The sequence below is a fragment of the Amblyomma maculatum genome, chromosome 1 (genome assembly GCF_055883805.1).
Source record: "Amblyomma maculatum isolate TAMU_Amacu chromosome 1, ASM5588380v1, whole genome shotgun sequence".
Taxonomy (NCBI): Eukaryota; Metazoa; Arthropoda; class Arachnida; order Ixodida; family Ixodidae; genus Amblyomma; species Amblyomma maculatum.
The window spans coordinates 152,558,952-152,586,595 of record NC_139344.1 but is presented as its reverse complement, the minus strand read 5'-3'; the positions used below and the strand labels follow the sequence as shown (position 1 = coordinate 152,586,595).

General features: G+C 47.2%; 1 protein-coding gene and 1 long non-coding RNA gene across 13 annotated transcripts in view; one reads left to right on the top strand and one right to left on the bottom strand.

Annotated features, from left to right (window-relative positions):
* LOC146204635 (uncharacterized) overlaps positions 1–18,312 on the bottom strand; it is a 142,740-nt gene extending 124,428 nt beyond the window's left edge. Inside the window, exon 1 of the long non-coding RNA XR_014703977.1 lies at positions 18,212–18,312. This is a non-coding gene — a long non-coding RNA (uncharacterized LOC146204635). The remainder of the gene's footprint in view (positions 1–18,211) is intronic.
* Positions 1–27,644, top strand: part of LOC146204634 (inactive dipeptidyl peptidase 10-like) — a 272,165-nt gene that overhangs the window by 148,172 nt on the left and 96,349 nt on the right. Inside the window, exon 1 of one of the 12 annotated variants that reach the window (XM_084589322.1) lies at positions 14,459–14,948. The exons of the other annotated variants lie outside the window; for them this stretch is intronic. Coding sequence (XP_084445448.1) covers positions 14,871–14,948 — 78 coding nt within the window. The 5' untranslated portion in view covers positions 14,459–14,870. Of the gene's footprint in view, positions 1–14,458; positions 14,949–27,644 lie in introns of those variants that run through there. 12 annotated transcript variants of the gene reach the window in all.

Below are 27,644 nucleotides of genomic sequence, written 5' to 3'. Positions count from 1 at the left end.
CACAAGTCGTGTTTATCCGAGCGCGGAGGAACGAAGCTCGAGACGAAAAAAAAAAAAAAAAAAAAAACGGATGAAAGAGTGTTTTCTTCTTTTTTTTTTTTTTCTTCCTTGTGGTTCCGATTTAGAAAATTAAACCATTACCGGCTGACTTAACTTTATGTACGTCTATGTTCCTATCGTTTCTCATAGAGTAGCTTGCACAGCGCTTTCAGAGTAGTAGAAGTGAAAAACTTATAAATTATTTTGAAAAACTCGATAATAACACACACCAGAATATATTTCTCTAAACATTTATCTGTCGTCAAAAGCTTCGTGCGCAACAGCAATAATCAAGGCGAAAATTTGGCACAGAGGACACTTGCAATCCGCAGCTTGACTTGGCAAAAGTGTCGTTCGTAAATTAGATGTGGCCAAGAAAGTGATGCGACGGTAGGGGCGAATGGGAAGTATCTCTAGTTCTCTTATTAACGCATCAAGATGCTTAAACAAGGGGAAGTTCTGGTTTCTATTGTAGGGTTTAACGTCCTAAAGCGGCTCATGCTATAAAGGACGCTGTAGTGGAGGGCTCCAGAAATTTTGATAGGCGCCTTGCTTTTAGTCTCCATCGAAAAGCGTCTGCCGCGGCCGGGATTCGATGCCGCGTGCTTGGGCTCAACAATACGTGGAGCTCCCTAACCGCTGAGCCACCGCGGCGGAGCACAGTGGGATGTGAAAAAAAAAAAAAAAAAGCACACGAACCGCTATGGCGTATTTTCATGAGTAGAGCATCTTTTGCCTACTTCCTATTTATAGCAGTTTATTAATAACTCAGCCCCCCCCCCCCCCTTTTTTTTTTCGAGCGAGTTCCTCGATCTCTATCCATACTTTACTGATGAGCAAAACGTATATCCACAGCTTGACCTGTGAATACAGTCAAGCTACATTTACTTTCCTGTGCTGAGCGGAAGTATTGCGCACGTGTGCTGCATCAGCGTAAGCCTCATAAAAAGAGGGCATGCCTGCAAGGACAACAAATGACGAAGTTGGAATAAAATGGAACAAGATGATTCCCGAAATGCTTTCATGTTTTTTTTTTAATTATTATTATTGCACTGCTCCTGCATTTATACCTCGTTCGTTGAAAGAGCAAAACTCCGACTGTTCAGTCGCTTGAAACGTGTTAACAAAACTGTAGCGTTCTCGTTCAGTTCATTGTTAACAGCAATGGCCAGAGCGAGAAAGGTCAGTCATCAGATGACGGTAGATATAGTCAAGCGATGTTATCATTTACCTTTGCTCTGCTAAAATGTATTCCTCCGAATCTTCTCAGTTGTTTGCGATTGTGGTTGTAATGTAATATTGCCACTCAAGATCAAAAATTAAAAAAAAAAAAAATTGACCGGTCAATTTTAATCAATTGATCGGCTAATCACTATGCTTTCTAATGTACATATAGTCCGCCTTGCTGCACAAACCACTTGAACAGACTACACCGAGATATCTCTTATAGTGCTTAAAATACAAATATGTATAAAATGAGACCATAAGGGGGCGCACATATCGCCACACAGCCAGATCATCCATGATACACCTATAAACTTAGCGTGTCGCTTTTTGGAAAGGAGATCCACCCTTAATAAAACGAGGCGTATTTCGTTCTGATACCTTCAGTCGCGTCCTAAAACATGATCAAGGGTTCACAACGTGCGCTCTGGAGAGTTAATGTCATTTTTTTTTTTTTTTAAGTAACGTATCAACGAGATCGAACAATGAAGCATGTTCAGTCTGCTTTACCGTGTTGCTGCTTTACTCCCTCGTCAACCCGCAGTGGAGAGCTAAATTCAGTAGTTTCCTCTCATCATCTCGCCCAAGAGCCTGCAGTCACGAATGACACTGGAATCGATGGATCTAGATGCGCTCCGCGCGCCAGTGTGCAGCCCATCCACAGCCAAAAGAACGGTAGAATGGAATTTCTCTGGATTCCCTTTTCATTCTTTGACGCGTTGAACGGTACACCGTTCTTGCATTCGGCTTGCCCTGAAAACCAGGAAGCGTCGTCCGTCCTTTCTTCTTTTCCCCCATTCTTTGGAAGCCGAGACAAAGACCGCTTCCGACTGGTGGCGTGCCCGGCGGCATCATAGCTGCTGTGCTCGATCTTGCGCCTGTCTTCGCCGGCAGACGCAACTTAAAGGAGGAACGAAAGAGAGGAAAGAGACTCACCTGGGGGCGACGCCGCTGGCCGGGACTGTTCCGCTCCGTCGGCGTGCTGCTGGGGGCGGCACGCGAGTCGCGCGGGATGCGCTCGGTCCGAAAAAGAGCGCTCCGCTGCCGGTCGATCCCAGCCACCCGCGGCGGGAGCGGAGGGCTCACTCTCCGAGGAGGGCCGCCCGGCCTCCGGGAGCAGACCTCGATCACGCCACGCGACCATTTGTCTCGTCCTGATGACACGCGCCATCTCTGCTTCCCCATCTTCCGCGCGCCGCTCCTCTGTCGGCAAAGTATTTCAACGGGAAGCGGCCGATCGTCAAGGAAGGGTGCCCGCTCTGTGTGTCGTTCGGGCCCGGTGCTCGCCTCCGGTCCACTTCGCGAGAATGCTCTCTTCCGCGCCCAGGTTTGAGCACCGCCGCGACATGTGTGTGCTGAGCTCTTTGTTTTGTTTTCTTACGGGATGAGGAAGGATACAGATGATGCCGTGCCTGACCTTGAAGGTTGCCGCGGACTGGAAACGCAATCAAGCTGCGCGTTTCTTTTTCTCGAAACTCGGTTTCAGTAAAGCCTGGCTGGCGCGCGATTAGGCGCTTTCACTGTTCTGGCCGAATTTAAATAACCCACTTGACGCGTACCTCATCCGAGCTGATTAAGCATTGTTTTACTGAAAGACGCAGTAAAGGCAACAAAACACGAAGGACAATCACACAAGGCACAGCGCCTACAATGTGCGCTTTGCATGCTTCTCCTCCGTCTGCAATTCATTTTTAGGGCCTTTTTTTTTTTTAACAAATGATCCGCAACGCTTTCATCATCACGCTAATTTAGTGAGACCTGCTCGTGGCTAGCTATCAAATATGTTCTCTTCTAGGTTGCTGGGCTGGCGAAATCGTGCCGTCCAGCTGCGCTCCCCAATAGGTAGATTTCACGGCGCTGAAGCGGTATTTTATTCGTAGTAGATAGAGCATTCTGGCTTTTCCTATCAGCAATGGGACGGAATTTCAGCAGGTACATATGCGTTATTAAGCATTGCGCAACAGCTCACTATTCTTTCGTGATTTGGTTTATCGGTATTAGCATTCCAGAGCGACTTTGACTATGAGAGACGCCATAGTGAAGGGTTTCGGAAATTTCCACCACCTGGGGATCTTTAACGTGCGTTGGCATCGCACAGCACACGGCCGCCTTGCTTTCGACTCCACCGAAAAGCGACCGCCGCGGCCGGGATTCCATCCCGCATCCTTGGGCACAGCAGATTTCAACGCTGTGCTATCCCGGATATTGATCTGGGTTACTTAAACGCAGGGATCTCATTTGCCGATAATTTCAATGCCTGTGGATCGTATATCTTTAACGCCATTTGACAGGATAATACCAGCTATAGGAGATCTTTGTGGGCTTAACAACTGTCTCCCAACACTCGCCATACTGCTGAAAGGCTTACAATTAATCTCGACTGCATGGAATTATTTTATGAGCGCCGAAATATTATTAACACACGGGCTTTTCGTTTATTTTTACGTGTTAGCATAAGGGTTCCGCGTTGCAGAAAAGTCGCCGTCGACGTTGTCGTGCTTGTAGCGCGAAAATACGTGCGCCTCCTCGTATCAAAATTTGCGTTAGGGATTCCGACCAACGACATAAGCAGCGTGTATGCCGCTAATTGTATCGCATCTACTAAGGCGAAGCTTGGGCGTTTCCCTTACATTTTTTTTAAATTTCTCTCCCATCACGGTGCAGCCTCCGCTGTTGTGAACGGAACGCGTTGCTTCGGTTCAGCGACTTATTGATTCAAAAGGTGGAGGCTTGCGTGAAGAAACTACGATGCGCACAAGACTGCTGGAAATGCACTGTTTGCACAGACGAGCTACGATAGCCCTTTAAGCATAAATAATTTGGGCAATGAGGCCTAATGAGGATATTTCTTGCCTTTTGTTTCTTTCTATAGAATAAATACTAAGAGACCAGAAGGTCTGCGTTTAGGTGTGCGACGCGCCAATATTAATGGTTGCCGTTTCCCGGCTGTCCTTGCGTATCGTCATTCGTGTTCATTCATATCGCTACTGGCTTAATCGGCAACCTATTATTTGCGCCGCCATTATTTCACGTGTTCTCATTAGCGTACGCTCGTAAGATAGCACATTACATTAAGGGCCATCAGATAAGAATCCGCGCTTTAATGAAGCTGTGCGAACGTGCTTGCGTGGTCTATTGCCGGCGTAACTATCTTCGGGCCCAAGCGTCCATGGAAGGTCTCGCCCTCCCCTCAAGGACGAAGCCCGAGTTGGCACTACCTGCCAAATAGCCACGTCACGTGTTTCGTGACGTCACATAAACCCGACGACCAATCAGTGCACGGCATTGTCACCCACCAGCCTTCCACCTGTAAGGGCCATGGCCGTTATTTTTTTGCTCACAACGCCGCTGTTGCCAGATTTTTTGGGGAGCGGGACCTTTGACGCCATGCTTTTAAACCCAAAGTTTGGTGGTTTGGTTTGGTTTGTGGAGTTTAACGTCCAAAAGCAACTCGGACTATGTGAGATGCCGTAGTGAAGGGCTTTTTGCCCTTCACTACGGGCATATCGCACAGCACACCGGCACCTTGCTTTTTGCCTCGATCGAAGGCAGCCGCTACGGCCGGAACAAACAAAGTATGTTGTTGCTGCTGAAGGCAGCGTGAGTATTCAGGAAAGCCCTGCACATTCACAAAGCTGTATATAGTTGCGCCCTGAACTAGCTTGTGTTAGATTTCCCAGTTCCTTGATAAGGAGCTCGTGGTGAAGGGATAATAAAACGGGTCAATGCGGATGCCATACGTGATAAACATTTAGGTCGCGAACAATGCGATGGTGGGCGTGTATGAATCCTGACGGGTGCAAACATAGCACCTTTGCTTGGTCCTTGCTTTAACTCTGCACGTGATTTTGGCGGCACACTACTGAGTAGCTTTTATTAGCGATCAAACTTTCGGAACAACCTGGAATGTAGGTTATACTGCAACGCTTAGTGGAGAATCGGTGTTTTCTTTTTTTTTTTTTTTTTGAACAATGCTGCACGACATGCTGAAAGCGAGTCGAATGAACTTTGCCAAAGTTTTCTCGAACTTTCGTAGTGGTAAATATGACCACATACAGCATACGCGCCACGATGTATTTGCTGTTTTCCCGGCCCAGGGGAAGCCCACGCCTAATCGTGTGGCGGATTTACGGAGAGTTGCTTCCAGTGCCAGCCTTTAATTACACTCGTGCTCGCTTTATAATTCTGCGATAATCTTCCTCTTGTTTTTCGATGGTGGCAACCTCTTGTGAGCCAATCTATTTTTCGTCGGAATCGCATTTGGGCGCTTGACAATGGCTGAGATGAAAGCGGAGCGGTAGAGGGGGACACGCACCTTGTAAACGTTTTGAAATACATAAAATTTACAAAAATGACCCTCGTGCAACGAACGAATGACACCCAATAGCGCAAATTTTATTTTACCAATACTGGAAAGCAAGACCCACGGTTTTGCAGTTACATAAGCTGATTCGCAGAAAGAAAGCTAGGAAAGCTTGCTACTTACTGTCGCCTGAGTTTCAGTGACAAAACTGCACCTTTTCGCTTTTTTTTTTTTTTGTGATCATATCTTTCACTACCTAGTGAAACTTTAAATATATGCGCGTATATAGATATGTATAATATAGAGAAACTTGCCGTGTTTAGCAAGCGACTTGCTCTTAACCGTTCCATGCAACGCTGATAATGGATGCGAGTGCTTTCATCCTTAAAATCAACCGACCAAATATATGGGCTAAGTGGAAGACCCTACACCGCTGGCGCATCGTGGGGCCATGAAGCCAACAATGCGACTCTCCGAAATGGATCATAACGATGTAAAGAAACTCTTTAGTCCCCGTGAGACGAAAAATAATGAAGCAATGGCTCAGCACCCTGCGGCTATTTCCATAACATTTGGCGGTACGCTGATTCCAAGCTAAAGAGGGCGGCTGTTACTGGCCACCAAGATGACCTGTCATTTCCATTCACTTTACCTGTGGCTGAGAGCAACACTGGCTGAAATTGCCTTTCGGGTCATTTCGGAACTAACGAGATAAAGGCCCGCAGAGCGAACACAGGCGATTCATTTGCATATCAAGACAGCACAAAAAGAAGCACCTCTTTTTTTTAACGCTTTGTTTTATCGCGAATCTCTTTTGGAGATATTTATGTGCGTGCGTTGTGATCCTGCGGTGTCCCGCTGTGTTAGTGTCCCGCTGTGTACAAGAAATAAATTGCGTGCACTTTCGATTTCATTCGGAGCGAATCGTCCGTAATTGATATGTGCATCGCAAAAATAGAAATTTCATTTTTAAAGTTCCGGCAATTTTTGCATACGTAATGAACTGCCCAAATTACACTCCGAGTACGGCTGCATTTTAAGCGCACGAGACTGTCAGCGCGTGCACGGGCTGATAATCTGGGAAGGAGAAAGCCATTTCGAAGCCCAGTAGCTGTGACGAGCCGCGTCGACCACTGACGCGGAGGGCTACGCTCGTGCGGAGCTTATTCTCACCACGTCGTTACAGTGTGTTATAGTTTCACAGCAGAAAATGTGTATATATATATATATATATATATATATATATATATATATATATATATATATATATATATATATATATATATATATATATATATATATATATATATATATATATATATATATATATATATATATATATATATATATATATATATGTCCTTGAAAGATTCACCCTTCACGTCATCACAGAGCGACGACGCTACGCCAGGCTTCTTTCCGCAACTTCAGCGAAGCGGGGAAAATCGAAAATCGCAGTTGGTCGGTAATGTCATTTGGGACAAAGATATTTTCTTATTTATCATTCTTGTTCTCATTATGCCTTGAAGATTGATCTGTATACACGCCTGTACACGTTGTTCTGTTTATTTACTCATTTTAGGGGTCAATACACAACAAAAGAGGGCAGGCACTGCATTACGTCATCGCCGTCATTTTAATTCTGCGCTGTAATGTTTAACGCTGAGCACGTCTCTTGCTCGTGATCATTGCGCCCTAAGGCCAGCACTGAACCGAGCATTACAGTGCTTTCAATTATCACGCCCTCGGTATATTTTGTGCCGGAGCAACCGAAAAAGATTGATTCTGCAGACTTTGCACTTTAGCTCCATTGTGTACGTGGATCGAGTCGCAGGGATGTTACGGTAGTAACCTCGCTGTGTAACGCAGTGCAAAGTTTATCGCAGCGCAGAACGCATGCGCATGCGCGAACAGCGGTGAAAGCCTTGTGAACGCTGGAATCGCGATAAAGCTGCATTTTACCGCAACCTGGGTGCACCGTCCTGCAGCGAGATCTTCCCTGGTGAGCGCACGTGCGTTCGGTAACGATTAAATTCACTTTTTCTGGGCATCCACGTTTCGGAAACTTCCTGTGCCGCCCACACCGGAGGGCGCCCTTGCACAGCTCGTCCGTCTTCTCGAGTGTGCCGCTCATCACAATTACCGGCAGGTATGCGCGAGAAAATGGTTATCGAGTTCTCTCTCTCCCTTCCCAAATGCGGCGTGCGCAGAGGCGTTCTGAACGCGAGGCGAGAAAGTGACTGCATGCTGCTCCGTTGCGGCCGCCGTCCTTTCCATTAGGCCCGACGAGTGCCTTGAAGGAGGGCCCATTAGCAGGCGTCCGGAAAGCGGCTGGCCGGCAGGTGCGGGTAGTTGTGTCTAGCACTCGGTCGGCTAATTTCTCGCTAAGAGGCCCGTATACATTCTGCCCAGCTCATCTGTTCCCGTCATTGCCGCTGCCAGTCTCGGCCACTCCGTTCTGTCTGTTGGTTCCCTTTTGTACTCCCGCCACATAGGGCTTTCTGTGGCAACCAAGTTTTCGCTATTGTAACCTCCTTGTTCCCCACCCTGAGAGCAGTCCGCTCACGTCTGCATTTTTTTATTTAAGGTGAAATGTGAGGAACTGTTATGGAACATCCCGTATATGTATTGGAGACACATGGCTCAGGCGCGAGGTTTTGTGCTCGCGTTTCCATGCCGCAGCGGTGGAAATAGGACGCACTTTGAAGCGGAATTGAAGTGGCGAAAATTTGCCACTGCATGGCCGGAGGAGAGAAATTATTTGCTTAACAGGCGGTTGTATTGAAGTGCTCAAAATGTGCTCCGCTTGCGATGAGAGCAAGCACCGAGTCACGTGGCGTGGATGTCCCGTTTGAGCTGCCCTAAAATCTTTAGACAATCGGGCGTGAAGCGTGGCGAGATTAAACGTTTTAGAATAATTAGCCAAGGTTGATCTCCGCTTAAGGCGTTCAATAGATGCGAAATCACTGTTTGGCATAGTTTGACGCGATTCTGCTTACCGATTTAGCATTGAGAGGCTGGTACTGTGATTTGCATAGTGTTAAACGTCTTTATTGCGCTGTATGCGGTATAAAGTACATAAGTTGTCTTTTCGAATCATTATCGCAAAATAGCCCCTAGCTTGGCTGTAATATTGAAGAAGAGCAGCGCGACTTAGACGAGGTCGGAAGACTCACACAGGCAAGCCATTGAAGTTTATTGCTCGAAACGAGGAAATAAATATACCCGACTCCAAACAACAAAGGATTGTGCTGCTCTTCTTCAACACGGCATACCAACTCGTGCAAGCATCAGTTTTAACGATTGACTAGCAGATGGAGGCCAAATGGGAAGCGAAATGATATATATTACCATACATTGAATGCTGCACAAAAAAAGCGGTTGCGTCACAATAATTTTGATACAAAACATTTGCCGACGATTACGTTACTTTCTAGTGCGCAATTTGAGCGCAGCTCATCAGCTGTTTCACCTTTTCGATAGATTGAGGCAAAGATTTCGAGCAAGACAAGTATGCATAATTACAGACAACTTTTTTTTATTTTTCACGCATATTCTTTCAAGAAACACTCCACTAACAGTTCTTGACTGTCATGAAGGGAGCTGTGTGGTCGGTGAAGAGAGAAATTAAGCTATCAGGAGTTCTCGGGAGCCAGCGCGTGGGCCCATAGGAACGTTAAGCTGCTAGCGACTCACGGCAACGCGGCTCTGCGTTTCGGCTTGGTACATACTTACCGTGATCTACTGATACCGAGCCGGCGCTTCGGCAACGGCAACCGGAGAACACCGTCGCCGCCACGCAGGGGAGGGGGGGTCATGCAGCGGCGAACGGTGGCGGCAGGAGCGCGCGCAGCAATCGGAGAACACGCGCAGTCGCCGCTACGGAGGAAGATAAGGGAAGGGGGGAGGGGGGGGGGGGGCTGGCTCTGCTGCGGAGTTGGTTAAGAGGGACAACGGCGACGACGACGCGAAACGCAGGAACGGGCGCAAAAGAGCTGCGCAACACATAGAGGTCCGTTAGTGATGCCGTATGTGAAAATAATGCTCAAGAAGGAGTAGGGAGAGGGGCCATGCCAGAGAGGTATCCGTTGTCCACGCCGTCATCCCAGTCGCAGCTTCGGCGTCTCGACAACAGAGGTGGGCAACTTCATGAGGTTTCGACCTCATGAGGTCAACCTCAACCTCAAAATAACCTCAACCTCACGGAGTGAGGTGAGGTTGAGGTGAGGTCGTGAACACCTGAAATATTTTTGAGTGAGGTCAGCAAATGAGACCTCAACCTCATGCGTGAGTTTGAGGTTGAGTGAGATCGTAACTTAGGGAGGTCGGCTTGTGAGGTCGAAATTATTGTTTCCCACAGCGATAAAATAGCTGGAAAAACACCTATCATAATGCTTGTCGTGTACACTCTTTTGGCTACCAACGCGCACGTAACGAACAGTTTGCGTCTGTGCGTTTGCGTTCGACACGAAAAAAAAAAGGAGGGGGGGGGGGGGGGCGTAAAGCGCAGCTCGGCAAACGAGTGGGGTTGGACGACGGCTGCAGACTCGAAAGAAGGTGAAACAAGATCCCGCCACCATTCCGAGCGAGTTTGGGAAGTGAAGAAAGTCTGCGCAAACTCGAAGGATTTCCAGACCTACGTGGGTATGTCACTTCTCGGAAGAAAAAAAAAAAAAGCTAGAATAGTAGAAAAGAGGGAAGCGCAAGATCCAGCAACCAAGGAATTGCTTGGGGAGGATGGCACGAGAGAGGAGGTTTCAGAGAGGCATATGGAAAGAACAAGGATGCAGAAGAGACGAGAGATAAATGGCTTGACGAGAAGTCACCCCACGAAGACTGTATTTTAGTAAATAAAATCTGCTTTTGCTATTGTATATGGTACGAGTTAAAACGAAAGAAAGCAATAGGACGGTAGATCGTAGTTGTATCAGTGCAATCCACTCTTTTATTATTATTAGTCACTAGACATTAAATTAACCCCTACATAAAGAAATAAATTTAATGTGCCCTTCTCGAAGAATCATTGAAGAACAGACAGGTGACTGACGACTGCTTGCAGTCATTCTCATACCCTACGTGAGCTTGCGCCTTTTTCATTTACATGTTTGTTTATCGAGGGCCTCCCCTCCGTTTTACAGCTAGCAGCCAAAGTGGCGGGCGCGCCTTTTGTTCGTAAGCTGGCTTCTGCTCTTTCGGCTCCGCAGCCGGTGTCCGATCTCAACTAGCGGACAAAGCGCGGACACGGGAACCCCTCGGCATTTCTTGGAAAGTAAGCCACTGCACATACGCGCGCCTCTGGGAGTTTGTGAGTTTTAGGTATTTTTAAGTGCGTTTCTGTCAACAGGGCCGAGAGTTACAAGGACAGTGGCAGTGTGGGCGAGAGAGCGAGTTGTATGCGCGGTGCTCGAGCGTGTGAATGCGCGAGTGAAGATCTGCGTCTCCTTTTTTTTTTAGTTTTTCATTACACTTGCACCACCCCTATTTTTCCTCACTTCTTGTTTTCGTTTTGTGTGGTCATTTACCAGTGCCCCATCTCTCGTTTGTGCACCCGCGTTTACTCACAACCGGTCGCTTTTCTGCGATACGGCCAGTCGTCACCCCCCCCCCCTCCTCCTAAGAAAAAAACAAACAAAAAAATCAGAAAAGACAATTCTCAGATTCTTCCTCTCGCAACATTCTTTTCTTCTTTTTTTTTTTGCTTCTTTAGCTTTTGGTTGTGCGCTATACCTCCGACTGACGTATTCCTGTTGGTCTAAAGAAATATAAAGACAGGCCCTTCTCGCTTCTCGGAACGCCGCGGCGGCTGCGCGGACTTCTGTCGCTTGTCGACCATGCAGGCATCTCATCGTTTCGCAGGAGGGAAACGCTAGTCAGTGTTCAAACTCTGCTCTTCCTCCCTGTAGACGCGTTGCCACCCTGCTCACCACCCGCTAGTCGTCCTCTCTTGACGAATATTGTGCAGTTGGAGAAAAACGAAACAACTCCCGTAGCATGGGTTAAGTGTTCGCGCTTCCTTCTCCCAGTGGGCGTGGTTCTCTCGTCGTGACTAGAAGCTGGTGTCTTAGCCCCACGTTCTCATCGACACCAATCGTTCCTGGAACGTCTGCTTGGAAGTCGCCCACGAACGGCGTCGGTGAGCCGCCCGAAATCGGCAAAAAAAAAAAAAAAAAAAAGGCAGCATCTAAACGACATGCTGTGTTTTTCGCCATTTACCGTGGCCGTCTTTTTCAAGCGAAGACACGCAGCCATGCCGTGGTCGGCGACTTGCTGTAATTTATGACGGAAGTTTCCGCCCTTTCCAGCTGAGGTTCGCCCTTCTTCTTCGAGGTCTATCGCATTGTTGCGTTCGGCGTCGAGGGTGCATGACATGGTTGCGGTTATGGCAGGTGTGGTTATGGCAGATATAGCGAAAAAATCTAAATATACCGACGATGATGTGTGCGCGCGCAGTTGTCGAATTGACGAAGACATCGAAGGCCATTTCCGTTACAATAGTCACTCAAAAGAAACTAAAAGCACTGTAAACTTGGAATGCATTCACTGCGACAAGAAACTGTGTGGACAAGGAAACCAGCTTTTGAGCTTCTCTCGGCATCTGAAGGTAATGTGCGAATTATCCCTAATCCAACGTATCATTTCTTTAACATACATCAATGATAAAAGGAATGTTTTGGGGCTGCAAATTCACCGTTAGTTATTATAAGTAGTAGGAGAGGGTGATCTTCCCAATAATTTGTCACGGCGTTCGTTCTATACAGCACAACCCACTCGTCAGGATTATCGAAAGTAGCGCAATGTCAAAAGTCAAGCACGCTTTACCTTTTCGTAACTAAGCGTCTCTGCATATGGCAACATTTTGCTCTGTCCGCCTCTTGTGATAAGTCCCACGTCAGAAGTCAGTTTGATAAAAGAATGTTATGGTACTACAACTTCCATATATACGCAAGTGGTCGATCTACTTTTTTTTTTTTTTTTGTAACAGAGACGTTACACTGACGAAACATTAGATTGTTTGTGATTTTGTCATCTGATTCGACTTCAAATCGCAGGAAAATGTCTTCACCAAGAAATTATGACTTGCTTGTCATGAGGAAACGCTATTTGACGGTCACAGATATGTGCGCCGTTTCACTGCAGACCTTCGGGAGTTCGCATCCAGCAGCACCAAGGACACATAAGTATTACAGCGGGAATTAGGTCAAAAGTCACCGTATCAAAACAAATAAAAATAAAATTTGAAGAGTTGAAACTGACCAATTATACTGCCGTTAATAGGTCAGCCTGCTATGAATCAGTAGCCCCGCTGGCAAATGTTCATATAATTTTTTTTACTTTCCTAGTAAGCCTCATCATATTCAATGTTGTTTAAAATGTATGTCGTCATTCTGGCGTGTCACCGCACAGGACTTGTGCCATGACGTTTTATAGTTAGTGTTCTCAAGTGAAAAACCTTTATTTTTTTATTTTTTTTGAGGTCGACCGACCGACCTCAAACTCACAGTTTGAGGTGAGGTTGAGTGAGGTCGGTGGTGGCATCAGAAAAATTGAGGTGAGGTCACCTGGTCAAACCTCAACCTCAAAGCGTGAGGTTGAGGCTGAGTGAGGTCAGGAAATTTTTATTGAGGTTGAGGTGAGGCTGCACTTTTTGAGGTCAAATGCCCACCTCTGACTCGACAACAGCTGCCGTCACACTTGCTATGGCAACCAGCGAGGCGGTTGGCATCGCAGTTCCTGACGGCTGCTATGCGCTGCTGTGACGGCTGCTGTCCCCCATTCTGTGCTGACGGTGTCACGATTCGATCTGCTAATAAACACGTACTTTGAGACACAAGATGCCTTAAATGGTTCAAAAGAGCACGCACACGATGCAGCTTTGGATCTGCCACCACAAATGTCAGCTATATTCATGTTGCAAATAAGAATGCAAGAAAACAATTGGCAACGAAAGGACTCACGCTAAAGGTTGAAAATCAGGCGTTTACAAGAGGTGGACGAGTTGGCAGTCCTTGGCCTAGATATTCATAAATACCGTGGCAACCAGCGAAGGACAAGCAAGATTTTTGCTCGGCTCCGAAAAACAGTATGAGTCCTCTCGCACTGAAATGCCTCCATCCGCAGCAGACGACTGCCTAATTCAGAAACCGGAAGAGCCTCAAGTAAAAGGGTCTGGGAACAGTTATAACCGATTGCGCAAACATTCTGTGTGTGTGTGTGTGTGTGTGTGTGTGTGTGTGTGTGTGTGTGTGTGTGTGTGTGTGTGTGTGTGTGTGTGTGTGTGTGTGTGTGTGTGTGTGTGTGTGTGTGTGTGTGTGTGTGTGTGTGTGTGTGTGTGTGTGTGTGTGTGTGTGTGTGTGTGTGTGTGTGTGTGTGTGTGTGTGTGTGTGTGTGTGTGTGTGTGTGTGTGTGTGTGTGTGTGTGTGTGTGTGTGTGTGTGTGTGTGTGTGTGTGTGTGTGTGTGTGTGTGTGCGCGCGTGCGTGCGTGCGTGCGTGCGTGCGTGTGTGTGTGTGTGTGTGTGTGTGTGTGTGTGTGCGTGCGTGCGTGCGTGCGTGCGTGCGTGCGTGCGTGTTCAGAATGTGAACACGGTTCTTGCGCTGCAGTTACGTTTGAAGTATGAACTCAGCTCACCTAAAAGCTATAGTTTTACGAAGGAGGTCTGGGAGCTTTCGAAAAAAAAAAAACTATATATTATTGGATGCCTTGCCCTGCACGCGCGTCCCATTTCCATCGTGCAAGGCTGTCACGGTATCAAAGACACTTGTGTCCTCAACAATTAACAAGTAACACTGTGCCCGCGTCACGCGTGCCTCCAATGGCTAGGCCAGTGGCGGTTTCCGCCTACGCTCGGCGCGCAATGCGGTCACGGTCGTTGCACTGGCGCTCCCTGCACAGCCATTCTCTCAGCCAGTATCGGACGCCTCAACATCGGGCTTTTGTGTGATACGATAAGTGTGAGCAGTTAAAAGGCCATAAAGATAGGCAAAGGAACGCTGCTTGGAAACTACCGGCGCTTCGCCTCCCTGCGTGCAGTGCTGATAGGGCTGACCTAACAATAGAAAGCAAAAGTTCTTTCGCATACTCGGGAAAAAAAGAACAGCAACGAGTGGCGGAGCGCTGGCGACGATGATGACCGTGGCGATAATCGGCGAGACCACAAGAAGAAAATGTCTTTAATTGCCCACTATATCAGCACCGCCGCGCAGAGCAATGGTCTTGCTGCATCCCTTGCACTCTCTTAAGCGTTTGTGTCTGTGACACGTCACGTCATTCTGACCACGGAGCGTGAACTTACACAGGTGACTGAAAATGGGCGCTTTTCTCCAGGAAAAGAGTGACTTCCAAGACGACGTAGCAAGAGAAATGGATCCCCACCAGTCACATCAGGTATTATATACATGTATATGCCCCAGCATAATTTTCTAGTACTTTCAGGTTGTCCTACCTAATCCTTGATTCTCGACTTAACAATCGAATGGACAAGTATTGTTTTTCACTGCTTACGAGGCTGCTGGATGCACTGTGTGCTAATTCCAGGCAGATTTGGTAGCCTGCAGAGGTTGATCTTTTAGTGCTTCCTGGGGACAGGCAGTTTCCGCAGCACTCATTTCTCCGTGGCGTCCGGCTCTGACAGCTTGTGGCACATAAGAATCTTTTTTTTTTTTTAATAATGCCATAATTGTTTTTGTTCATGACTTCAGGTTTCAAGATGCTCTTTAAATGTGGGACTCGAGTACTATGAACGCCGCGTAGAAAGGAGAAACAGATTGTTCTAGCATTTAGTCCCTGCCATCTACTCAGCCGGCATAGCAGTAAAGGACCCCTAACATTAAAGCATAACATAAAAGGGCCCCTCAGGATCCTTCCGCTATTGTTCACCAAACTGTGAGAGACACCTGTGTTCCGGATCATTATGACGGGTCGCGGGAGGCCTAACATAATCTTGAGTCATAGGCTCGTCGGTGCCAAATGACCATGATAGGGTGTCCCAGTACCTGCTACGCCAACGTCGATCAAGCCAGTAGCGGGCGCACAAGAGTGGCGCTCTATAAAGTCCACTTGTATAGATGCTAAAAATGTAGAAAAAAAAAAGCGGAAGAATAAAGCTTGAAAAAGGAGGTGGAAGTGAACGTTTCTTGTGCCGGGCCCAGTGCGTACGAGGTTTAATGATGTTATATAAGAAAACAGAGCATAGTGTGTATGCACACTGTTTTGAAGTGACTCCTTAATAGGTGTTCTTGCTTTTTTGTAACATTAGGCTGACATATTGGTTTAACATATCATGCCACTCTTCGATTTGTGTTGACAGTGAAGAAAATTTGTTCTACTGGAGCGAGGGCGTTCTCTCCATCGGCAGCGTTATGTTCGCCCTGTTTCATTAGTACGCGTTGAAAATGAGATGCCTAATGCGCGAAAGGAAACAGGAAGGAAGGCTGTTCACGTAGGAAATAATTTCCGGTTTGGCTTTGCTTTTTTTAATGCTGTTTTTCGTCACCGTTTCGTGGTCTTACTCGAGCGATGTTTCATTAATATTCGTGTTGCAAGCGTTTGCTTGTTTTATACATTATCGTGGGCCAAAGATAAAACTCACTTTTACACTAATGAGCACAGTTTGCACTCTCATGTATGAAAAACATCCGAAAACATCGTTGCGTTAAAAGACTCGAACCGTTCCTCGAGCGAGGCACACAGATTCTTGTTTGACTTTGCCTCGCCTGTGTTGAGTGCAATCCAGAAGAAAAAAAAAAAATGAGTGTGTCGTTTTCTTTGCTATGGTCGAGTCGATGGCTGTTGCATAAATTAGGCGCGTGCTCTCCACGTAGCCCCATCTAACTAATTTGTCAAATTCCATAAAGCTTGCACCAAAAGCCATCTTCAGTGTTATTCTTCCGTTGGAAAATTCGCTCGCTACGTTTGACTTATAGCAATGAAATGAACATCAACTTTGATATTAGTATGGGTCTGAATTTCCGGTTAGTATTTTGCTATAATTTGGCAGAATGTTTTTCGGTGTTCATTTCAGAACTCAGTTTTTGGTAATTTTTATTAGGGAATAGTATTATTTACGTAGAAGTTGTGTTTTCTGTTTTCTTTTGTTTAGTATATATGATGTCCCTCTGGCTCATGTAGTAGTAATTAACACACAAATAATCACCTTAAGAGCCTAAACGTTGAGGAGCGAAGTCGTGCAAGAACTTTCAATTCATCTGGCAGGGCCTTGAGACAAAAACCTAAATACGAGTATATCTCTAAAAACCCGGCTGCCATGATCTTGCCTTCTGCGCTGAGCGAGAGGACAGCGTATCGTATTATGGTCCGCGCGCTGACCGCAGCAGTAAAACTGCCGACATAACTGTCGCAAAAGCCAGAACACGACTCTTTCCGAGTCTCACGTATGGTGCCGCATGCATCAACGGTTGCCAGAAGTGATTCCAAGACAGCTCAGTGCCCTTATGTCTAGTGAAAAACCTACTTAAATATGCGACAGCATGTAAGTCTGACCAGACGATACGCTAGCTGCTAGGATGGGGGACCTGCCGAGTTCTAGAGGCATGCCTGAGTGCGTGGATCAAAGCCTCAGAAGTCATAACCGCAGTACTGTATTTCAAAGAGAAGCGCTCCCAGCTTCAGCGCTTCCTTAACTCCTGTGAGCCACCATCACTTGTATAGTGAAGAGCCACCTAGTTGTGACATGCATAATTGAAAAAATGACCTCTATTAGTTTGAAGCGAATTTTGAAACATGAATACGGCGTCCTTATCAGTGTTTTACGGTTCAAACATAAAAGTCCGACTCCTGCGTATTAGCAGCAGTCTGCTGCGTTTCCTTGTCCAGCACCTCGTTCGACCTTTACCAAAAGCGTCTTTTCTGCGAAACGCACGAGGGACCCTTTAACCCATGCATGGCAACCTGAACGGTTCGCTGGGCCGCGAAAGCATCACGTGGAGGAGAGAGAGAGAGGCGTGCGTCGCTGCAGGATTGTTAACTTATTTTGGCCACTTTCTTTCATGGCCGCGTTTACACGACAACGCCGAAACAAGAGAAACGGGACGCAGGAGTCTATTGGTGTAGTTTCGTATTTAGGGCTTTTAACGCATCAAATCGACTGAGGCAGGGACGGGCGCCGTAGTGGAGGGTTCCGGAAATTTCGACCACCTGGGTTTCATCGACATCGCACATACAGTTCCCGGGCGCCTTCCTTTTTGCCCCCGTCGAAAAACATGCCGTGGAATCTAAGATCGAACTTGTATTCTAGTATCGAGCTATCTACAGTACAGTCTAGGCATCGATCACGTATCTCCAAGTGTGAGTGATCTTAACACCGTGGCAGAGCACAGCGCGGCTGTGTTCAGTTCCAGCCCCTCTGGTTAAGAAGATGCGGTATTGAGAAACGCAGCGGCCTTAGTAGGTGTGGAACGCGACGCGGAATTCAGCTCAAGAGATGCTTGCACCCTCTTGTGTGCAGAGACGCATTGATACTTTCTCACGAGGCGCTCACCAAACGCGACGGCGGCTGGAAGCTCACTCACGAGTGCGCATTGTGGACCTGGCATCAAGGGACACACCAGGGTGCCGAGGTGCCAGGGGAAGGCGAAAGAAACCCTCAGCGGAGCCGCATTCGAATCACCTTGTCACTGTTTTGCTCTCACCGTGCTGGCAGTGGGGCCCATGGCGTCGGCCACGCTCTATGGGAGGGCGTACCGACTTCGCGCAGAGGAAGCGACCACCGAGTACCGCTGTGCAGCCGCGATGCTGGCCTGCAGTGGCGTCAGTGGCTCATACTCGCGCGCGTTCCCAGTAGTCGCGGTGGGACCACGCTCCTCGCGAAGGCTGCCGCCACTATCTGGGCTGGGCAGGCAGGCCGTCCCCGTTGCTTTACACGCACGGCCCGCGTCGCGCGTCGCTTGGCGCGGCCGATGTGGCCGCGATCAGCTGCAGATCGTTAGGCACGCGCAACCCCCGTGGGCCGGGAAGTCGTTCTCCCCTGCGGAGGAATGTTATCGAGCCAGAGACACGCAGCAGGCGCCGCTGTGCGCGTTCTATCCCCGCAACCCTGTGTGCGCGCCTGCTCTCTAAGTGGCAATCCCATTAGTGGGCCCTGCGTCCTGCGTCGCCACAATGCTCACCTCCTTCCAGGCTCCCCTTCCTTCCTCACTCATCGAGGCGTCGCTCACTTTTTTTTCCGCATATTGGGCGCTCACTAAGCCGCCTCATAAACTGGAGACTGCTGCACATCTCCAGCGCCCTCCTGCTTTCTCCCTTTTTCTACGCTGGCCTTCCGGACGTGTGTTCATTAGCAGCTCATTTGCGCCCCTCACCGCTCCGCTGGCGTATAGTTATTTACCCGGTGCCCTCGTGCGTTCTCAGTGCTACCTCATAAAGCCAGCCTGTTTGTGAAAAAAGACCTCGCATTTTGTTCCATCTTCCTTATCCTGCGATGAAGGTATGATCATGCCAATGATTCTCGACCGCGAACCCGTATCAGAAACCGCTTACATTCCGAATGCCTTCAATTTTCTACCCGAAAGGTTTGTATCTTGAAGACTGTTTTTTTTTTTTTTTGTTAGCCGGCGTTATTTATGCACACATAACGCATGATACTTTGCTATCTCTTTTATTGGCTATATGCAGTAGGCAAGTTGAAAAAATTAGTTGTGGTTTAGCTCTAGTTAACCCTAGTTTAATTGCGAAAGCAACGGCGGTAACTTATTTTGCCTGCTACATTATTTCCTTATCACGCCCTATCAGCATAAGGTGCTACATTATTGGGGACACTTAAGCTAATCTTTTACGGGTATGACGCGAGAGCGTAAGCTACCAGCCCACATATAGAGTCACGCTTCAACCACATATATAAGAAATCACAAGCAGTCTGTTTTCCAGGAAATGCGCCAGATAAGCTACAAAATTAAGCAAGAAATAAAGGTAAATAAACATATTTATATTTCATCGCTTGATACAAGGTTAAGAGAAAATCCAAAAGAATTTTGGAAATTTATTAAAATCAATAGTAAAGAGGTGACCTCTGTCCCTACTTTGTTAGTTGACGAGAAGACAGTGTCCGACGATTATGAGAAGGCCTGCTGTTTCAATTTTTATTTTCAATCCGTCTTTACTGCCGCATTCTCTGGTGAATTGCCTGAAGCACAAGAAAAAGCCTACGAGGACATGCCCGCGGTTACTGTCACATATAATGGTGTCCTCAAGTTACTTTCTAGCCTAAAAAACAAATCAGCCAGTGGGCCTGATGCCATCCCGTCGCATGTATTGAAAGCTTGTTCACAAGAAATTGCGCATTTCTTAGTAGCCTTGTTTAATAAATCACTATACAGCATTTCTTTACCTGCAGACTGGAAGGCAGCAAATGTCATCCCAGTCCACAAAAGTGGTCCCAAAAAGGCATTGCAAAACTACAGACCAATCTCTCTTACATGCATATGCTGCAAAACTATAGAACACATTATTTACAGTTCTGTGATGAAACATCTCCAAAACAATAATTTCTTCTCAAATGCTCAACACGGCTTCAGGCCTGGCTTGTCGTGCACGACTCAACTGGTAGAATTTTCTCATGATCTCTTTTATTATTTTGATCTTGGTTTTCAGGTAGACTGCATCTTTTTGGATTTCCGCAAAGCCTTTGATACCGTTCCTCATGCTTTATTGTTATATAAATTATCTTCTCTCTGTATACACCCTGAAGTAGTAGACTGGATTAGAGGTTACTTATCTGGGCGAACTCAAAATGTTGTAATCAATGGTACTAATTCAACGAATGTCACCGTAACCTCTGGCGTGCCCCAAGGGTCTGTCTTGGGGCCTTTGCTATTTCTAGTCTTTATAAATGATATTGTTGAAGGGCTTGAATGTAAAGTGAGATTATATGCTGACGATTGTGCCATTTACAGGAATATACGAAATGATCTTGATGTAAGTAGTATACAGAGTGATCTGAACAAAATTCATTGTTGGTGCACTAAATGGGGCATGTCTTTGAACACTGCTAAATGCCAGTATGTCTCATTTTCCCGTAAACGTCTTCCCGTGAGATCAGTCTATAATTTGGACGGGCTACCACTTGAAAAGGTCCAACATTACAAGTATCTAGGGGTCTATTTTTCAGAAAATTTGACATGGAACCGACACATAGAATATTTAACCTTAAAGTCATCTAGAACGCTAAATCTCATTAGACGAAATTTTTATAAAGCCCCCACAAAAGTAAAAGAACAGCTATACGTAACTAACGTCCGTCCTATACTCGAGTATGCTTGTGCGGCATGGGACCCTCAAAGCTCTTACCTTGTGGAAAAACTTGAACGCATCCAAAACCGCGCTGCCAGGTTTGTTTCCGGCAACTATAACTTCCGTAGTAGCATCACATTAATTAAAGAAAACCTTAGATGGAAAACATTGGCTCACCGGAGACTAACCGCAAAATTAGAACTTTTTTTACCAAATATACTCTGATCTTACGGGAATAAACAAGAGTTTGTACATTCTACCTCCACATTTTATCTCTGAACGCCGCGACCATAAGCTGAAAGTTCTTGTAACGCGATGTCGAACTGATGTGTTCCGTAATTCCTTTTTTCCTCACACTTCTTCACTTTGGAATAGTCTTCCTAAGAGCATAGCACAATGTAAAACAGGTAAACATTTTCAGTCTTTCCTGGCGTCCAATTTGTCGTAGTAGCTTTCCATCCTTTTAAACCTGTTTCTCGCACTCACATTTTCAGTGTTGTTCTTTTTACTGTTAAACAAATGTGCTTTACTGTATACTTTCGGTATTGTAACATGCTCATTTTAGGTATTTTTTTCCGTTATTGCCCCCCCTGCTGTAATGCCCCTGGGCGCTGCAGGTACTTGTATAAATAAATAAAATAAATAAAGTCGTATGGACATGCCTGCGTGTAGTAGGGGTAACGAGAATGCTAACGGTTCTGACAGGCTGATTCTGATATCACCCTCCCATATTAAAGGAGCGACCCGAGTTGGCAGCTCCTGCCCGTGGCATAGAGGTAACGTGAATTCAAAAGTCGTGGCAGGCTGATTTTTCTATGAGGAGACCGTAGCTACGCCTCTTTACGGCGTAGCTGCCTCTTCACGGCATAGCTGCGGCCACCCGAGATCTCACTTTGACTGTCGTACTATTGCTTTCGCAATAAAAATCGACATATCTTACTGACGAAACCAAAATATTTGTTCCTCTTTTTTTCTCTTTAGTATGCTCTACGTATGCAATGCAAGCATCTTCACACACGCACGAATGCGCGCTATTACTTCGTGTTAATTCAATTTCTTGTGGTCATTTGCATTGTATACGTTCATGTTTAAAGCATGCCAGCAATTGCTCATTTTCATATAATAAGCGAAGCATTAAAATTTTAGCTGTCGTGAGGTTACCCCACCTGCTCGCATCTTGGCCGAGAGTGAGTGCTGCGACCTCTCTATCAGTATCATATACTCCGGACCTGTGGATTACCTGCCAGCCTTCGCCAAAGACTCGTTTCGCACCTTCCTGTATTTGAGACATCGTTTAAAATCCTGGTACGCTCAGCGAGCTCGTTCCTAAGCCGCTTTTTGCACTCCTCTAGCTTCAGATCCCTCAAGTGAAGTTGTTTGAATGTTTCACGCAGTTGTTAGTATCCATCTCCCGTACGCACACGCGACGCCCAACCATATTGTTGCGAGTAGTGGTCTTTACGCTTCGCTTTGGAAAAAAGAAAAAGCTGTCGTCATCACAACACGAAAAAGTGGACTTGACTTTTCGCTACAGTATAACGGTTCGAGGGTATTTCTTCTTTGCCATGCTGGGCTACATCATTGTAGCGCACGCAGGCAGGAAGAGAAGCGGCATCCAGCGAGGTTGGATGATTATTCCCGGAAGGTCGGTATATCGTTTCGAAAGCAGCGCACTCTGGGAACGTGCCGCGCGATGGATGTATTGCGGGAGCCTGCTCGCCTTCCAATCCCTCCGCCCTGTGTAAGCCGACCGGCGCCAGAACAAGCGTTCGGATAAACAAACTGACCCGCGGCTCCGACCGGATCCTGGCAGACGGGGCTGACCTCGCGGCCCCCTCCCTGCGCAGCTTCCATCCCGGGAGCGCCTTTCGCAACGGCTTAGCGCAGTGGCCCGGCGAAGCTCAAATGGAGACGTGCCCGTGCCGCCCGGTCGTTTGGCGCTTAAACGAATGGGCCAACTTTTCCTATAGGGGCAGTCTGCGCGCGCAGTGTCGTGACGCTGGGACTAAGTCGACCGTGCCTTCACTTGGTAGCGTGCAGAGACTCCGGATTGATGAAGGATTGAATCTTCGAAGTTGGTAAAATATATATACAAGCAGGTTTAATGGCACTTTGAGAAAACTTATTTACATGAAAAAAAAGGGTATATCAGCAAAATGGCAGGCGTTAGGAGTTCATAGCGAGAAGCGTCCGGATGAGCCGTTTACCCAGGGCTCGGAGCGTCATTTCGTGCTCTGCAACGTCCTTAAATCCCCTATGTCCAGCCCCTCTCTGAAGATGCTGACCAATCAGTTCCAGGGCCCATCCCTCAGATATCGGCAACCAAGCGAACACATCACTGCACTGATGGTCTGATGCACTGACTGGTCCAGTATTGTTTCGTCGGGCGTTGTCACTTGTTGTCGGGTAGAGCTTGGGAACGGCGAGGAGGTAGATTTCGATTCTTCTGCAAAGATCCGCTAAGTTGGTTCCGGCAAGTGGATTTCCTTCTCAGAAACCCAAGCGTACGTGCGTGCCACGAATACTGCTCCCAGCATTGTCCCTTTCCGGCAATTGCAACTCTTTCCTGTATTCGCGGGAAATCCTCTAATGGCCGTAATCCACATGCTCCTTTCTTCTCCTGTACGTCAACGGACGTGTCACTCCGATCGTCTCCTTTGGACAATAGCCATTCCTCACTTGACAATAGCGCCTCTCGACGGGAAGGGTGAACAGTTGAACAAAAGCACTTCCGGCTATTTCTCACTGGGCGACGTTTCTTTATTTTTCTTGACGTTCCCTTGACAGGGCCCACTTGGCAGTTGTAGGGTCTCGACAAAGCAAAGCATGCTCACACAAAAAGATTCATGGGAACAGGCTCACTTAGAGCCCTTGCACCAACAGCACATATCAATACCATGTCCACAGGCGCACAATAGTGCGCGCAAGCGCGGACCATGCACGGTCACAACAGCCTCCTCCCCCGCCAGAAAAGTCACGGAGGACAGCAGTCGCAGCTGCTGCATGAAGAGACGACTTAACGGCCTGCACATGAACGCTTGAAGCTCGCTGTCGCTTGTAGCGTTGTCATGATTGTCGTAGGCCAAATTGCTTGAGCTGTCTCTGAAACTCAACCACATATCCAAGCAAGCGCTCGACTCCCGTCTGAAGAGACCAGGTCAAAAGAAAACTACCATCGTTGACCGAGAAAAGCCCACACTCATGACGCTCAAGACCCACGTATGCCTAGAAAACCAAACGTGCTGCTTGACATAGTCACATTTATACAAGCCCACGAAAAAAAAAAAAAGAATCTGGGTATCAATTTGGATCCATGGTGAGGAGCACCTCGGACCGCTTAGAAACAGCGGCTAAGCGCGTCCGCATTCCCATTTAACTTCCCCCTTTTGTATTTTATTTCAAAATTGTACTGCTGTAAAATCAAGCTCCACCTCAGAAGGTGACTGTTCTTCGATGTCGCAGTTTTGTTTTCCTTATTTCCTCTGCTTTGTTTTCCTTATTCCAAGGTGACATGCCCACAAGGTGCCATGGGAAAGCCGCAGTAAGTCTTCGCGGTACTTTTGGGGAACAACTAATTGGTCCCGCTCTACTCCGCGCTTATCCTTGAATAAGCGATACAGCACTCCCTTTCTCATCTCGAAAGAAATATTCTTTGCTGTCTTAGTGGCGTGGTGGCGCTCCCTTATCTCCTGTATCTTGGGATCATTGGCTTGCTCCATAGCTAAGTCCTCTCGGGTTCCACTTAGAAGTCTCGTGAGATTACTAGACACTGGCGGCAAGAGGTTACTCTCAAGAACGTCCTCATTCCGCGTCTCATCAAGCTCAATTTCAAGTTGACTTATCTGAGATGCCTCGCTCTCAAAGTTTTCTGACCCGCTATCTTCCGCATCGACCGCTGTTTTAACTGCTGTTTCCTCCGCTGTGGAATTTTCTGGAATGAGCAGTGTAGCTAGTTCTCGCGCCTTTGAACGTGTTAAGGCTTGCACAACTCTGTCTCCGAAAAGGATGCCCCTTTTTCGCAGCAGCATGTCCGGTTTGTTGGAAAACAAATACGGATAGCACTTAGGAAGCTTTCCTGAAACGGCAGCCTCGGTTGTTAACTCGCCGAAAGGGCCCTCGATGACCACGTTCGCGATTTGCAAGCACACACTCTGCTCCTCCTCTACCTGGCGGATCCATGCACACTGTCCTGTATAGTCGGAAGGTGACACACACGCCGGATGGACAACATCCATCGTTGCGGCCGAATCGCGCAGTACCTTGCACGGCTTCCGGTTGACTACTAGGTCATGCATGTAGGGTTCCAAAAGCTTCATGTTTTCATCGCAGTCACTGACATACGAGAAAGCAATCTTTTCTTTCCGGCAGTTGACGGAAATGTGACCTTGCTCATTACACTTAAAGCATGTGAGCGGCTTCCTAGCCCCAAGCTTGTTCTTTGTGTTCTGCGCATTTGTCACTTACCCACTTTTCTCACTGCCGTCCTTTCTAGGGAGTTTGCCTGAAGAAGACTTCCAATCTTCGTTTGCAACTCTAGCAAAGTGCCTTTCCTGACGGTTATTCACACTCAACTTGGGATTGCGGTGCCTATCCACTGCTGGGTTGCTGAATTGTCGGCGCGAAGCGTACTCCTCAATGAGTTCGACAGCTTCAGTTGCCGACTTAATGTCGCCTCGGTCCTGTAACCAATTTCTTTCTTTTTCTGGGAGGCAGTTATAAAACTGCTTCAAAAGAATTCGCTCGACTACAGCATCCCTATCACTGTAGGAATCAGTGCTCTTTAGCCACTAGCCCAAATTGACTCTTAAATTGTACAGGAATTCAGGGTAACTCTCGTCCCTGGACTTAGTAGCGTTCCGAAAACGTTGTCTGAACGCCTCGGCGCTAAGCCAATACTTTCTCAGAAGGCAAGCCTTGACCTTTTCGTAGTTGTCCGCGTCCTCCTTACTTAGCCGCGCGACAACCTCCGCTGCCTCGCAGGGCAGAACCGCCAATAATCTCTGAGACCAAGTGCCTCGCTGGAAGGACAGTTTTTCGCAGGTTCGCTCAAAGTTAGCCAGATACAGACCGATATCCCCTGATATCACATATGGCTGCATGTACTTTGACATCTTGAAATCTGCCTCTCTTGTTGAGAAGAGGTACCGCTAGCTGGGGACAATTGCTCGACTTCTTGCTCAACTGTACTTCTAATTTCCGGAGCTCAATTGCTTGCTCCAGCCTTTTTTGCTTCTCTCTCAATTTCACGCTCACGCCTCTTTTCCTCTTTTTCCTGCTCTTTCTTTTTTTGTCCGATGAGGTTCCATGCTTCACTGAGCTCCTCATAATCGGTTCCCAAATCAGTGATTGCCTTTAAAATCAAGGGGTTTCGTGCCAAACCACTGGTATCAATTCCCAATTCCTCACACAATAGCAACAGTTCCGGTTTCTGCAGCTTTTGTATGTCCATGATCGCTCCGAGTTTCGGCTACTTCCAAAACAACTGTGCAAACTACCAAACCTAAAGGCGTTTCAACACTATTTACCAGTTCTAAAAACTAACCCTGTTCTAGAACCTGGTCCACATCAGAAGAAAAGCCAAGCAGTCACCCACACATGCGATCGATGTTCCGAGCTGCTCTCTTGTTGGCCGATTGTTGCTCCAGCTTTTTGCTTGAGATGCCACCTCTGACAACCAGATGTTGTGGCTTGTAGATTCTGATCCACCTTCAATCACCTGATGTTGTGACTTGTAGATTCAGATCCCAACGCTGGTCACCAGTTGTCGTGACGCTAGGACTAAGTCGACCCGGCCTTCACTTGGTAGCGTGCAGAGACTCCGGGTTGATGAAGGATTGAAACTTCGAAGTTGGTAACATATATACAAGCAGGTTTAATGGCACTTTAAGAAAACGTATTTACATGAAAAAAAAGGGTATACGTATCAGCAAAATGGCAAGCATTAAGAGTTCATAGCGAGAAGTGTCTGGATGAGCCGTTTACCCAGGGCTCAGAGCGTCATTTCGTGCTCTGCAGCGTCCTTAAATCCCTCTATGTCCAGCCCCTCTCTGAAGATGCTGACCAATCAGTTCCAGGGCACACCCCTCAGATATCGGCAACCAATCGATCACAGCACTGCACTGATTGGCTGATGCACTGACAGGTCCAGTATTGTTTCGTCGGGCGTGATCACTTGTTGGCGGATAGAGCTTGGGAACGGCGAGGAGGTAAATTTCGATTCTTCTGCAAAGATTCGCTATGTTGGTTCCGGCAAGTGGATTTCCTTCTCAGAAACCCAAGTGTACGTGCGCGCCACGAATACTGCTCCCAGCATTGTCCCTTTCCGGCAATTGCAACTCTTTCCTGCGTTCACGGGAAATCCTCTAATGGCCGTAATCCTCATGCTCCTTTCTTCTCCTGTACGTCAGCGGACGTACGTGTTACTCCGATCGTATCCTTTGGACAATAGGCATTCCTCACTTGACAATAGCGCCTCTCGACGGGAAGGGTGAACCGTTGAACAAAAGCACTTCCGGCTATTTCTCACTGGGCGACGTTTCTCTATTTTTCTTGACGTTCCCTTGACAGGGCCAACTTGGCAGTTGTAGAGTCTCGACAAAGCAAAGCATGCTCACACAAAAAGATTCATGTGAACACGCTCACTTAGAGTCCTTGCACAAACAGCACATATCAATACCATGCCCACAGGCGCATATGCACGGTCACAACAGCAGTTATCCTCAGAACGTATTGAAAGTTTAATCTCCCGGCTATGCGTTACTCATTCCTGCCACCACGCCGCAGCTTTTTTTTTTTTCTGTAAGTACTTGCCGGCAACCGCCTGCGCTTGCGTCAATG